At 39.5% G+C, this 15,792-nt stretch overlaps 1 protein-coding gene across 3 annotated transcripts in view; it reads right to left on the bottom strand.

The window, feature by feature from the left end:
* Positions 1 to 297: 297 nt before the first annotated feature.
* PLAG1 (PLAG1 zinc finger) overlaps positions 298 to 15,792 on the bottom strand; it is a 49,350-nt gene continuing 33,855 nt past the window's right edge. For 2 of the 3 annotated variants that reach the window (XM_043880361.1, XM_043880362.1), the window contains 3 exons: positions 10,467 to 10,565; positions 7,168 to 7,526; positions 298 to 6,659 (listed from right to left, as the gene is read on the bottom strand). In XM_043880361.1, the coding sequence (XP_043736296.1) occupies positions 5,402 to 6,659; positions 7,168 to 7,409 (1,500 nt within the window). In that variant the 5' untranslated portion in view covers positions 7,410 to 7,526; positions 10,467 to 10,565 and the 3' untranslated portion in view covers positions 298 to 5,401. The remainder of the gene's footprint in view (positions 6,660 to 7,167; positions 7,527 to 10,466; positions 10,566 to 15,792) is intronic. The other variant, XM_043880363.1, reaches the window with a different exon arrangement.

Here is a 15,792-nt window from a genome sequence, read left to right on the forward strand (position 1 = left end):
ATAGAAATTTATCATCTGTTAAAATTTCAGGAAGATCTACATTATCTAAAGCCATTCTATAATTTTTATTCATATATTTTTGTGGAGTTCACATATCTTTTTCTTACAGCAAACATAACACTGTAGGCCATGAGAAGCTGCAGTACTATTGTTTAATTAGCAGCAAATGAATATTTTATAACTGGGTAACTGGACAATAAATAGCCTGCTTCTTTGGATGTGGATGTTTAAAATGTAGTCTCGCTGCAGCTTCATAATGTGATTGCTATTTTACAGAGCTTATACACACACAGAAAATATGATCTTTGTCTATATTTTATACAAACACAACAGTAGTTTGTGAATACATTTTAAGTACATGATATACAGGATAAGCCACTTGATTTCCCGGTATCACAGAAGAGCGAATTTTAAATGCAATAAAAATATACATAATGCAGCCTGGAATGCAGTTTCTCTTTTCTATTTTGACTCAAAACTTTATCATCAGAACATTTTTAGAGTACTAGTCCAAACACTTTTTCGTCAGCTAAAAATACAATTTCAGCAGTCCAGCTTATGTTCAGGCATGATGCAATCCATTTCCGAATGGATGCCCAGTTTTTGTTAAATTCAAAGGGCTGTTAGTAACGTACAGCACGTTCTTCACTCCACACCGTATTATAAAGCCCGTGTTTCTTTCCGAGTCACGGTCACCTTTGTGGACAAAGCTGGGTTTGTTCTGGTATAACATTTGCACGTCCAAGGTTTCCTTTTGCAAGTGCACATGAATACATTGTGGTGGGTGGTGTAAAAGTCTTGTTAAAGACAAATGAAGTCACAGTATAAAAATATATTGTACACGTTTACACCTAACGCAGTCCTTTTTATTTTTCCTATGGATAAAAAAAAAAATACGACTGAACGAGACAGAGAAATCTGTAGCACCATGAAGAGTTGTATCCCAAGTTACATTAGCAGCATGATCCAACAGAATATTGAAGGAGTGTTTCTGAGAAGATACACATTCATTCTGGGTCATCTGTACCACTGAAGCTTATACAATGAAGTGTTTTACACATTAGCAATAGTTCTGTCCTTTCTAAGTTAGGTAACTTATCAAAAGACACTGCCTTCCGTCCTCAGAGGGTTGACAATATTGCAGAAGGGCCAGGGGTGATAGGAACGTGCCTTGCCCATTGTGGGTCGTATCATCTGGATGTATATAGGATCAGAAAGGAGCTCTGCATGGGTTCTCAGCACAGAGCTACACAACACAGCTTAACATGGATCTATGGGATCACCACAGACTATCTGTGTGATTGACATGGCTGCTGACACAGTGTGAGAAAAATAAGACAAGGTCTCAACGTAGGCACTCATTTCTCAGAGGTAACAGTCTGCCATTGCTAATGAAGAATACATGACGTCTAAAAGATCTCCTCCAATGTCACCTGGATCTCAGTAGGCTGGAAGCAACTTGGGTGAATATTTTTTTTTTTTTTTTTTTTTGTATTTTAACTTACATACTGGGAAGACAGTGTGTTTTGAGACACGTAAACCTTGTAAAAAAATAAACCATTGTAAAACCTTATGAAAAGACACACACTGATTCTGTGCAATATAGCAAATTGATAAGAAAACACTGTAAAACTGTACCTGTTAAAATACCGTCTACCATTCTTGAACACAAAGCATTATATATCAAAGGCCTATATATCTATCCTCTAATGGCACTTGAAACAAATTATAATAAGTCTTAAAATAAAAGGCATAACCTATAAGAAAGTTTTTCTGTAAAGGTTTAGATTCGTTTTGAAAGTGCTATATCTTGTAATATGTGTAGTATAGAGACTGACCAAGCTCTATTTTTTAAAAAAATATTGGCCTATATATGTGTATTGCTTACTAGATGAATAATCCTGAAAATATGTACTTTTTAACATTCATTATTAGCTTAATAAAGCAGTCAGCTCTGGCTCATGTTTTCAGTCAGTATATGGTTTTTAAAAACCGCTACTGTCCAAATTAACACAATATATCACTATGTTGCACAAGTGACGAAGAAGAATAAAACACAAGCAACACATCCGCAAAAATACATAGTTTGGAAGAAACACCTACATGAAATTAACAAGTTGCACAAAGAGTAGCGCGTGATCAGTCAGGACAGGAACAACGAAACTTGGTAACAGGGTTGTAAGATGCATGTTGTAGCAGTGACCAGCAGCTATCAAGGTGATGTTTGGGTCCATCCGTGGAGAATATTGCTTATAGTGTCAGTATCCTTCCATGCTCGTAAACTTCAGTATCTGGTGATCTTAATTTGTACAAACACGTGGAAGGTCAAACTGAATGAGGTTCAATATCTTGTCTGAGGTCCAAATTCTAAACTGAGATATTTTTACTTAATAACAATCCCTTTAAAAAACAAACCAACCAACCAACCCAAGCAAAGGCACTACTAGAAATTTCGAGGATGATGATTCTGGCCACTGGAGAATGAAAACAGAATTGGCAATCATTATTTTTAATCACATCCAGTTGACATCGAAAGTGTCAATTTTCTTTTTAAGGAAAAAAAAAAAAAAAAAGAGCCAGTTCGGTGTTACAGCCTTGTCAGACCATTGTGCAATTAAAATAAAATGAGTCTACCTCATGTTTAATAGAGATTCTCTCAAAGGGGGTTTAGTGACCACTACAGTCAGTTTAAAAAATGAATGAGCTGAATTCCCTCTTACTTGGAAGTGTGATTTCAAGTCTGTGGGAAAGCAACAGGCAAAGGGGTGTGTACACGTGAAAATAGAGTCCACAATTTCAGCCCTGGTGCCCTGGAAGGTATGCTGGGCGAGAATTAGGCTAAAAATATATATATACACCTACATGGCGCCATTCCCCATTTCCAAAATGCTTTATTTAATAAATCCTGGTACTCCCTTTTTACTTTTTTATTAGCAGTGAAATACAGCCCACCAAAAGGCCAACATCTCAGTTCGTTCATCTGACTTCTCTTTAAGCAAATTTTAGACAAAAATAAAGTAGTGCTTCCACACTTGTGATTCTTGATTTCTATTTAAAAACAGGTTTTCTATTTATTTGTGCTCTGTCACCAAAATTTTTTTTCTTTTCTTTTTTCTTTTCCTCTCAACGGTGATTAAAGCAATATTGAACACTAATCATTCAACTAATGATTTAAGTAAGCAATCTGTTTCATAGAAACTAAAGCGGGCCGCAACACAGCAGAGCTAAAAGCCTACTTTGAGAGCAAGCAGTCTCCTAGGCAAACGCTCAGGAGCAGTTTGAAAAATTTTTAAATGTATTTCCTTATTAACATATATAATTTTAATGCCTTTGGAACACACTTTTTTTTTAATAAAATGTAACTTTTAATAATAAAATTTAAATACATACGTATAAAAACTACTGCTCCTGGGATTTAAAAAAAACAAAACAAATAGGAGCATGATAAAAATACTGGAGCCAAAGCTCCGTACGAGAGCAACTCTGATTCTATGAAGTGCGATACACGTGTGTGTACATATATATCATATATAGTGAAACCCCCATTTACATTATTACAATTTACATCTCTCCACAAATTATACTACTCCCCAATAGTTTAAATAACGCATTATATTCAGTAATCTGCACTCATCTTTAGAACTTCTTGGTAAACATGGAGATCCGCAGTGATAGCTGGCCCTGTCAAAGGGAAGAGAAGCTTCCACACAGGGCTCATGAGTGCTCAGAAATATTTTTTTTTTTTTTAAAAGAGATATATACTCTTCTATAAACCCTCCCTCCTCAAACCCACCCCGACAGACAGGGTCCCCAAATAAGGTGTTAACAAGTGCTTAATAAGATATGTTTCTTAGGTTGATGCCCCCAACCGATTATTGGAAAAATAGCATAATAGTTTGACCTTTGAGAAAATGTGCTGGCTGTCTAAAGCGAGGAAAGCCTGTGATAACTACTGTGTTCACGGAACACCACGCTCCTGTTCACATCACCGAAGACAGGGCTTGTTTCACTGTGCTCTCCTCCCTCCCTCTGTGCATTCAGCTTCTTTGTGATGTCCCTCCCACTTTCCCAGGGACTTGTAAAAGTGGGGTTTACAGTATTTTCTTTTAGTCACTTAAATTTTGTGATCCTTCCTCAAATAGTTTTTGAATGCATTTAACTTTAAAGCCTCTGCCCAAAAACAGCAGGGAAAATGAATTAACACTGATGAGTAAGATACCACAGTGCGGGGTGGCGGTGGCTGGAGCGCAGGTTGTTCTCTTTTCTGCTTTTGGTGCTCAGGGAGAGAAAACTGAATCAAAGGGAGCAAGAAGTGATGTAAGTGATATGCTATGACCTGACCCCTCATTTCCACCCTGGCAACAGGGGACGTGGTCCCCACACAAGTCCCTAGCAGAGTGGCAGGCCTGCCTGGGGTCTCTCACCCTAGAAGATGGGACTGCCCCACCCCCGGGATAAGCACACCTGTGTTCCCCAACAGCTCTGGACTCTGGACCAAATGTGTAGTGAGATGCCAAGGGAAATGGCTGGCTGTCCTCGACCTACCCTCTGACCATGAAAGATGGAGAAGATGAAAGAGACGCACCTAAAGACTGACGCTGAAGACTCTTGACGCCATAGACTATTAGCATGAATGCAACAGCAAGACAGCAACAAGGATAAAGCGTGGCAAACATCCTGTGTACTAATTTAAGGCCAACTCTTAAGTAACATGGACTGCCGGGTCACCTTCCTAGGGGGTCTCTGTTTGCTACAAACACTGGTGCGCTTTGTGTCTAGGATCTGTTTTTCTTACACGTGCATGAAAAAGACAGCAAACATTTGAGCTAGACAATAGCAAGTCTTCAAAATATACTGACCTGAAATTATGGTAATATCTAAGAAACATATGCTATGTCCCCAGACTGGATTCTAAATTCATTTGAAGCATTTGCTTATTAATCCATTTAGAGGCTAGTAAAATTTTTTTAAACTCTCAGGTCATTCATGTACATTTTAGAAAACTTACATTCTGTAGCAAAATATTTTTAAGGAGCCAAATGTCAAAAGGTAGAGCCATTGATCTCGGACAAAAATGCAAAGTTTAAGATCCAACAGTAAGTCAGAACATGGGATTCGTAAGACTTGACTGCTAATAATGGCTTTCCTATATGAGAAATCGTCTTAAAATATGACAGTTGGCAGTGAATCAGGACAAAATACCCAGGTAAACATAGCTGAACACAAATGGTTCTGAAGCTCATTTAAAAAGCTAGTTTCTATTTTATACTGGCTTAATGAAAATTGGTACTATACAGAAGCAGAAACTGTGATACTGTCTTAAAGTAGGCACTAAAACCAGAATGGTCAGCTAAGGCAGGGCTGCACGTACGTTTCGGCCATCGATGCGCAGGCTGGGGCTCTACTGGAAAGCCTGGTGGAAACGCGGCAGGGTTGTGCTCGTGCTCAGACTACTGGTGAAGGCTGCGGACAGCGAGTGCAGAGAGCCCAGCCCTATGGTGCTGGCAGGATCCGGCAGGTCCTGGCTCTGCGGGGGGAGCTGAGACACGGAAGAGTGTGCCTCCTCCTGGGAGTAGCTCATCCCCAGGCTCCCCACCGAGATCGGGTTATAGGGAGGGCCGTTTAACGGTATGAAATTGAACAGCTGAGAGAAATCCAATGCTGGTGTGTTCAGGGGGTCACTGATGGAGATGGAGCTTTTGGACAGGGAGAGGTCCCCCGCGCTGTCCTCCAGGGACCCGAGCTGTGGCTCCAACCCCAGTTTGGACGAGGACGCTGGAGAGTCCTGGGAGGAGGAGGGCATGCCGCCCTGCAGCTCCATCAGGTAGCTCTCAATCTCCCCCTTCAAGGGCTGTTCTTTTTCGGGAATAGAGATGGCGTATGAGGTAGAACTGAACGGGTACTTGAAGGAAAGGTGGTGGGAGGGGTGGACAGCATCCATGTCTATGGGGCACGTCATGCCCAAAGGCAGGGTGGTGATCATCTGGTGGGCAGAGCCCGAGCTCTGCACGGACTGGAACGGAGTGTTGTAGAGGTTCAGCTGCAGCGTGCTGGGGAACGGCTTGGACAGCAGCTCGCTGGAGGGCAGCGACATCACCGGGAGGAGCTCGTCCTTGATGGGCACCGACACGTTGCAGGTGAAGGGATCCAGGAAGTCCACGGGCTCCGTCTTGACCTTCAGGAGCTCCTGGTTGTGGCTCTTCTTCATGTGCCGCGTCAGGTGATCCTTGCGCCCGAACCTCTGAGCGCAGTACTGGCAGAGGAAGTCCTTCCTTCCCGTGTGCACCACCATGTGTCGGCGCACGTCCTTGCGCGTGTAGAAGCGGCGGTCGCAGTGCTCGCATGGGTGCTTCTTCTCCTTCACGCCGCCCGCCGACTTGCCCGCGTGCGACTTCAGGTGCTCCAGCAGCACGCCGGTGCTCTCGAACGTCTGCAGGCACACCTTGCAGGTGAGGTCGCCGCTCGTGGCCGCGTGCAGGGCCAGGTGCCGCTTGAAGCCCAGCTTGGTGTTGTAGCTCTTGCCACACTCTTCGCACTTGAACGTCTCTTTGTTGGGGTCGTGCGTGTGCAGGTGGTTCTTCAGGTGGTCCTTCCGGTGAAACATTTTCTCGCAATAGTTACACTTGTGGGTTTTCTCGGGAGAGTGCGTAGCCATGTGCCTTGAACACAGACATATTCTGTCAGCGTTATGGTAAGAACGGCCTGGCCTCCCTGTTCAAACGGAAGCTAAGCTGCTAGGCTAACACAGACCGGCCCTACTCACGGACACTCTCTAACTCGCTACGTGTCTGCTACAAAGGGTAGTTAACACACCTAAACACTGCAGACCTGGAACCATCTAAGTCGCCACTTTAGTTCTCGCTGGTTTTTAGTGATTGCATATGCAACTGAGCAAGACAGAATATACTCACGTTAACGTCCATACCCTTCTCTTGCAATTTCTTTGTACAAACGGACATTCTACTCTCGTTTAAGCATTGCATTAAAAAAGATCCAAAAGCACTAACACATAAAAGTCTGTGACTTAGAATGCTAAAACTAATCTACTTAAACATTTCTCTCTGCAAGTCAGCGGAAAGAGGTGGATACAAATATATACGTTAACAATGGCTTCAAATAGCCAACATAATAGAAAATAGAATCTGAAAGACAAATAGAGTTTAATACCTTTGTAATTTGTACTTAGAAACAAAGGCTTTCGTGCAGTCTTGTTGTATGCACTTGTAGGGCCTCTCTCCTGTGTGAGAGTAGGAGTGCACCTTTAATTTCTCAACACTGTTAAAGGCCTTGTCACACAGTTGGCAAGGAAAGTTTTTTCTTGGTTTGGTTTCACCACGCTTACGTTTCCCTGAAGGGACTTTCTGGGTATCTCTTACTTCTGACAAATCACCAGGAATGACAGTGGCCATCGCAGCCTAAAGCAGGCCTTCTTGTTGGACACTTGGGAACTGCCCAACTCCACTAAATGATTTAGCTTTAGGTGGCTTCTCAAGTTTCATGTGGTCGTAAAAGAAAGCAAAAAGGGACTGGAAAAAAAAATAAGAAACAACTAGTTTGTAACTAGATTTAATTTTTAAAAGTTTTACTTGCTATGTGATGCTTTTGAATTAAAAAAGAAAGAAGAAACCATAAAATGGATTCAGCTGGTCTAATGTAATATCTGTAGGCTTCTTTTATATTTGTCAAAATACATATTAAGGCATTGCTCAGAATGAACAGTTCACAGATCCCCTGAGATCCCACCTGACAAACGTCGTACTCAGGGAGAGCAGCAGGGAACCCTCGGGAATTATCAGGACGTGCCACTGAAAGTAGCATCATTAAAGCTTCACTTTTTACAAGGACCCAGAGAACACAAATCTCGCTGAGAACATAAAAATGTTTCCACGTATGTTTTAATGTCTAAAAATCCTCTTAATTTGTGCGAGGTGGCTCTAGTCACAATTTGTGTTGTAGAAAAATAAAGCTAATCAGCCAAAAACTCTTTTAGGCACCTTGTGAACCATTCAGTCCAGGGAAGGAGTTCTCAAGACAGAGACACCAGAGGCCTGAAAGAGTTGAACTCATTGCCCAAGGTGAAAATCAATTCTTTACATCAGTGTCATCACACGCAGAGGGGTTTCTGACTCAAGAGTAGACATGACTTGTCTTCAGGACAAATATGCATTCTTGAGGTGGTGAAATGTTTTGGTGTTATGTTAGGTGAGGGTCATGGCTCCCTGTCTCTTGGGTGGAAGCAATGATTTGGCTGAAGTAACTTTCCCCACCATCTTTCACATCACAGAAGACGACGCTGTTCATCGGGCACCCAAGGAGAGCGGATGAGCCAGATACAGGGGACTAGTCTCTGACACACCTGTGACCTGTGACAGGGGTGAGCACAATACTTGGGCAGGGGTACATCAGTGTGGAGGTGTCAGTTCGAAAAAGGTGGGTCAGAGTTTCAACTCACTATCAGTGCTTTGAGAAAGAAAGAATGAAATGTATATCGTGTATGGCAAAGCATATGTCTACTTAAAAACTTACATTGACTGAAACCCTTGAAAACTTGTGGACAAGAGATAGTAAATATTATCAACTGTATTTCTCAGAGGAAGAAACCAGTTCCCAAAAGATCCATTTGATATTAAAAAGTTAAACGATTCCTCAAGGTTCGTGAATGCTAGTTTTTAGCAGGGTACTATATTTCTAAGAGACACAGAACTAATAATACTGGCAACCTCTTTCAAAAAGATCTGATTTTAAATTGAAAATTGGCAGGTGGCTAAATGTTATCAACTACTGATCAACTGGATTTCTCATCCTATTATATATTCAAAAAACAATGAAAACCAGTTTTTTTCTATCACTTGTGTTTTGGCATCAGACTGACACTTGCCCTCACTAAAAGTGGATGGATTTAACCTACATTTTTGTAAAATTAAGTGTACATTGCAATTGATCCTATTGTATTTTAATATAGAGGATGTCCCTAAACAGGCAAAATACAGCAATCATCGCTCATGTGACTGAAGTGTAAAGCATGTGCATGAGTTAGTCGGCGTCTGATTCACATAGCCTTTCTTTTTCGGTAGGCAGACACAACAAGGCTTTCCTTCACGCCTGTTTCCTCTGCAGTTTAAACGTGACATTAACACTTTTTTCACACAACTGCAGGGTACAAACTCAAGTTCCCACATACTGTGGAATTATGTGAGAAATAAATATCAAAAGATATTGGAAAATAACCCACATATTTTCAAGTACAATGTGACCGTTACCAAGAAAGACCTTAGACTTGGTCATCAAAAGCCACAAGAAGGTGAAGAGACTGAAAAAACACAGAGGGTTATTGCAGAGAAGACAGCATTTGTACCCAGCGATTGTGTGAAAGCTGGATAAATCTTAATTACATTGAATTAGTGCACAGTGCTTTTTGGGTAGACTATATCCTTCTACTTTTCTATCTATTCATTCTATTAATTTTTAAGAGTTTGCTATTTTGAGAAACTCCAACTAAAAATCTTAATTTATCTACTTAAAAGTTGTAATATGTATTAGAACTATATGTAACTCTGTTCTGTATTTTCCAAGTCTATATGTGCTATCATACTTTTCATAATTTAAAAAATAAAAAAAATTTTTTTTAAAGTGACATTAACACAATTAATGCAACTGACATCACTACTGCTAACACAATGTGTTCCCTCTGGTTTTAGATTTTTTTGAATCTTTTTGAATCTTGTTCTTTTCCTGTTACATTTTCATTCAAGACACAGCTTCTCTGCCTCTCTCAGAAATATCTAAACAGCTATTCTGCTGTAACCAGTAAAGACAAGGTAAGTTGGTATAAAGCATTCTGCCAAAGCAGGAAAAAAGAGTAATGTTGACTATCTGATTTCCTAACATGATGCTTTTGTGCATCTATTTAGAATGGTGTGGGAAACAAGCTGTTAAATTTTGCAACTGTTAAGTCAACAGGGAATACAAAGTATCTAAACCCCCATGTATAACTAATATCTGAAAATATTTCAAAGACTGGTCATATTTTGCCATTATCATGTTAGAAGAACCTAACCATAATTGGGCAGAGAATTCCAGTTGAGAAAAACAGTTTTTAAGTTACTGAAAAAAATGTACAAAAACTGCATCATGATGCAGCAAACAATTGATCCTATGAAAATTGGTGACACTCAATACGGAGTAACACAAGAATTCTGTTATCTTTGGATGTACAGACTGAGCAATGAAGAATTGCATATTTCAAATATTACACTTTTCTAAGACCAGCTGAAATTTTTTCATGGCTAACAATATCATTTAACTCAATATATTGCAAAACTTAAATTACTTACAGTGCATTTAAAAACTATAGGATAAAGTTGTGACTCAACATTGTATAAAAATCCAAATTCATAATATGCATATCAACCAAATACGTCAAAGATACATGCATAGAACTGCAGTGATTTTTGTTCAATGCATACCTGATGATGGATGGACGAAGCCTCAGACCTTGATCTTAGCCAGTCCCATTGACTCTTCGTGGAAGAGAGCGGAATCCAGTCCTTCCCATTTTGGCCAACCTATGAAACAAAAAATAAGCATGGACTACACTCTAAACGGAACCAGTCCGTAAGTGATGGAAAATACGGGATCAGAGAATGGCAATTTCATGACACATGCTTTCATTCAGTACTCGGCTGAAGAGTCATGCATTAATTTTCACCAGTTGCAAATCTTTATTAGTTCTGAGCACATTTACATGACCAAATTAAGGCAGAAATGAAAAGTAAGACAGTATTACCTAGATAAATGGCATCTCATGATGCTGAATGACCCCACACTTCTTCCCCAAATTCAATTTTTTAATCCTAACTCGCCTACTCAGAGAAATGCCTATTAGGGTCACTGTAAACCAAATGGATCAAATTTTCATGAAGCTCAGCACTACTCAAGAACAGACAAGCTCGGTTCTCTCTTGGGGACAGTGCACCAGCAGCCTGAGCTCAGAACAGCAGCGGGCTCCCTAAGGAGAGCACCTCCCAAGCTCACACTGCCTGTGCTTGTGCAACACGGGCTTCTCTAAGCTACACGTGTGTTACCTGCAAGAGCCCACACTTTATTTCCCAGGATGCTGCAAGCACTGCATGTGACAACTGCTGACATGTGGCAATAACCTTGCACTCCTTAGATTTCAAAAGCATGCAAGGGAAGTTAAATATAGGTTTGCTACAGGAGAAGGGGTGTTTTAAGAGATCGATGTTGAAAAATCTTAAAATATCTTAAAAATGCCTATTAGTAGCAAGATCCTTAGGAGACTAAGAACACGCATAAAAAAAAATCTGCTAATAATTCCTGATTGTACAAGTAAATCTGAAAAGAACAAATAGCAGAAATGGTCAAAGAGAAGGGGAAAAAAAGTAGAATTCTTTATTACAGTGAGTACAGGGCACAGAGAAATAAGTAAACCCTAAATGGTTTAAAGATAACAATTCAGAAATCATGATTATGAGAATCTGAGGAGAATATAAATCAAATACTTGAAACAAAATAAGCTTCCCCAATGACAAGCTAAATGACAATAATTTTACTTAACATTCTAAGTGAAGTGAAGTGAAAGTCACTCAGTTGTGTCCAAATCTTGCAACCCCATTGACTGTAACCTGCCAGGTCCCTCTGTCCATGGGGCTCTCCAGGCAAAAATACTGGAGTGGGTTACCATTTCCTTCTCCAGGGGATCTTCCCGACCCAGGAATTGAACCTGAGTCTCCTGCATTGCAGGCAGATTCTTTACCGACTGAGCTATGAGGGAAGCCCTAAGATTCTAAACACACATCTAATTAATTCCCCCTGAAATCAAGTTTTCAAATACTTTAAGAATTTGATGATCTGCAGATACAATATTTAATAGAGGGCATTCAAGCATCAATACAAAAATACTACAGGTATATGTGAAAGCAGTTATTATTCTCATAGTTTAAAAGACAAGAGAAAACAAAAATTTAGGCTAATAAAGGATGCTCAACAAAGTTAAAGCAAAGGCTCCATTTTTTGGAAAAGCACAGAACATGCATAAATGGAAGAACTGAATTCTGCACCTCAAAATTGCAAAATGATAAAATAAACTTGGTGAATACTTACTTGCCCAGGGCACATACTGGGTTTTTGGTAGGGTAATTAAGAATATGAAAGCCTTTGTTGCACGTTATGCTAATTCAATAATATAAATGCCTTACATAGTGGAGGGTGTTTTCATCTCTATTACCTCCCTGGAACTCAACAGGTCTAAGAGGCAGATGCTTTTATCACTATGTCCATTTTAAAGTGAGAGGCCCAGAGAAGTTGAACATCTTGACAGCATATATGTGGTCAAGAAGGGGCCAGTGTCCTATGTCGGTCTTATTTTACCGCTCTGTAAAAGGGCAGGCTGGCAAACCAATGTGCAAGTGGATAAATCCTGTCATTACACTTAAAAGGCATGAAGGAATAGGGGATGGTCCTCTTTTCTCTATCAGAGCTGCCAATATGACTCCCAAACAGACACACCTTTAAGATTTAAAAAGCTTGTTTTAAATGATGACAGTTTGTAAAGTAAATTTAAGATAATTTAAATAGCAGTTAAAGTAACAAGTAGCATATCTGTCTCAGTGGATAGTGATTCATAGGTAGAAACAAAAATCTAAAACCAAAGTAGACTAGTGAACAATAAATTTAATTTTTTTCTTTTTCCCCCAACCAATATAAATTTTACTGCATCTCAAATACATCCATAAAATTTTTATTTATGCTTACTGTTCAATGGCATTTGTAATAAAGAAAAAACCCTTTAGAGTCAAAATAATTCAGTACAGCTTAAAATTACATCTATTTTGATTTGAAATGTTACAAGAGTCTACAAATTACCCCGCTTACATATTTTACAGCCTGAAATAAAATAACAGACATCATTTTCATTCATTTTATCACAAAACATAATTCCAAAGTCATGGTTAATTTCCCTGAATTCAGCCTAATTATTTTGGGTTCTTATGAGTGGCTAATTATTTCCTCAAACAAAGGAAACCAGAAGCTGTTTAGAGTTTATAACTATTTGGCTTGGCATAATAAACATAAATATACAGTTTCCATTCATGGATTCCTAACTAAAATGTCAACTAAAATTACCTGTGTATTCTCTTTTATACTGTTAAGAAAGTCTTAAACAAACCATCATGACTCCTCTGAAAAGGCTGCAATGAAATTCGCACTCCAGTTTTTCTTTTTTACATATCGAAGATGGGTTACCATGCTTTTCCAAATAATTAAAGTTCTTTGTCTTGATCTAAAGAATCATGGAGCAAGGTAGAAAACGTACATATACCTATTTTAAATTACCCTAAGATGAAGTAACACTCTTCAGAATACCTGCCCAGTTTTTGCTGGTTTCAGAACAGATGTTATTTTTCCTAGGGCGACTTTGCATACACAAAAACAATAATTAAAGGGAATATAGTGTGTGCGTGCACACACACAGGTTTATTATCTCCCTGTGTTTTACATTCTGAAATGGTGACTCATGCAGAAAAATAACAAGCGAAATGAATCATACATCAGAGGGTCTACTAAAATGAATTCCTATGAGGATGCTGACAAAAGAAAAAGCTTGAATTAAAACTATTTCTGTACTTTGTACTTTAAGTTTCACAGTTCTGATAGTCGTTTCTCTGAGAGCTGTGAGTTTTGACAACACTTACCTGCATCGATAACTCTTTCATGTTTAAGCTAGAAGTCAAGCATATACTTTGCTAATTAAGGGCAAAAGCCATCATAATCAAAGTTTCAGTCTCCTTTATGCTAATCATAAAACACCATTAGTAAACAATTAAGAAGATGTCAACATTTGCTTAAAACATGTTTTTCATGTATAGTAAACAAGTGGGTTGAAAAAGGAAATTTACTAGTAATTAATACTTCATATGTATAAAACACGATAAAGCTTTGAATAATGTGAAAGAAATTACTAACACAACAACATAATTGAAGTCAATTCTGAGGGGCAACAGCATACCTAGAACACTTCTTTGATACGGTATGGTAATGTGCAAATTTTTACAGCATTCGGTTTGTGCAGGCCTGTAAAACCCCTTATTAAGAATAATAACTTATCTTTTAAGTATAAAAACCTAAAACAGAAGTAAAAGTAGACTGTAGGCAGCACTGGGGCAGGAGCTGTGTTAGTTCTATCTACTGCTGTTTCCTATAAAAGGAAGTAAAATTTTTGTTGAGTGAATGAAAATAATTAAAGCAAGACAAGTGCTTTCCAGCAAGGAAGTGAACTTACAGGCTCAATCCCCATGGCAGACGCAGGACAGAATGCAGGTATCTAAGTTCAAGTAAAAAATAATACAGTGTGGATATAACTTGGTCCAATAAACTAAACTTAAGCCACTAGAAAGGGACTTTGTAAACAGCTGTTTGTAAGGCCTTAGATTAAAACAACAGTCAAGTGAAGATAAGTGAAAGTTGCTCAGTTGTGTCTGACTCTTTGTGACCCCATGGACTATACAGTCCATGGAATTCTCCAGGCCAGAATACTGGAGTGGGTAGCCTTTCCCTTTCCAGGGGATCTTCCCAACCCAGGGATTGAACCCAGTAACTGCAGTTAAAACCTGTCTGAAATACTCATTTTGTTTCACAGAACAAGCATTCTCTGACTGACTTTACTGCTAAGAAATCAATTAGTATGAGTGTATAATATCAGTTTGGTCCCCATTCATTCCTAAAGCAAGTTTTTAAAGTGAAGACATGCCTGGAGCCTGCGTCCGTGCCTGGCATGGAGCAGAAGGATGGCTAGACGGTTAGGCGGTTAGAGAGTCTGCGATGCCACACGACAGAATGGAGCAGGGCACGTGCCCAGAAGCAGGAGACACGGCAGTGAGCAGGGCTGTGCCTGACCTGGCCCGCCAAGTTGTTGGCACCCAAATGTCTCATTTTACACCCGGAATACTGATAATCACAGACTTAATCTTCCTATCTTTGATGTCATTAATGAAAATCGGTCAACTATGAGGACGCCTTTTTGAAACTGCTGTATGTGTTATTTTCAACGTTTGAGCAATTCATTAAAAAGCAGTTCTAGGACAACCCTTCTGAAATTTACCACGCGATAAAGCCCTACAATATTTCGAAAGACTTTTACATTTAATATACAAATACTGAAAGCCGACAGAGAAGTGAAAGGAACTGCAGACCTATTTGTGCTTAAGAACCAAGAGGAAAAAGTCAACGAATTCCAAAGTGGCATCAACAAACCCCGATGTCAGTTCTCTCATCTGCACAATGAGGGTGTTCCTTTTGGGGCCACCTTGAACTTGGGTGTGGACTGTTTTATTTTATTTTCTAGAGTCCCCAGAAGAAAGAACAGATAGCTGGATGAATAAAACAAACTTATCCAAATAAATTTTATCTTTCAATTCAGAAATGTCTTCCTTGGTTAATTTATGTGGTTGTATGTGTGTATGTGTGCTTAGTCACTCAGTTGTGTCGACTCTTTGTGACCCCATGGACTGTAGCCCACCAGGCTCCTCTGTCCATGGGATTTCCCAGGCAAGAATACTGGAGTGGGTGGCCATTCCTTCCTCCAGGGTATCTTCCCCACTCAGGGAATGAATCTGGGCCTCCTACACTGAAGGCAGATTCTTTACCATTTGGCCACCAGGGAAGCCCCTTTTTTAAATGGTTGTATATTCATATCAAAATTTAAAAAAAAAAAACTAAAAATTACAGATGGGTGCTATATTCGAGCATTTTCACTTTCTTCACCTAGACAAT

This window comes from Cervus elaphus, chromosome 21 (genome assembly GCF_910594005.1).
Source record: "Cervus elaphus chromosome 21, mCerEla1.1, whole genome shotgun sequence".
Taxonomy (NCBI): Eukaryota; Metazoa; Chordata; class Mammalia; order Artiodactyla; family Cervidae; genus Cervus; species Cervus elaphus.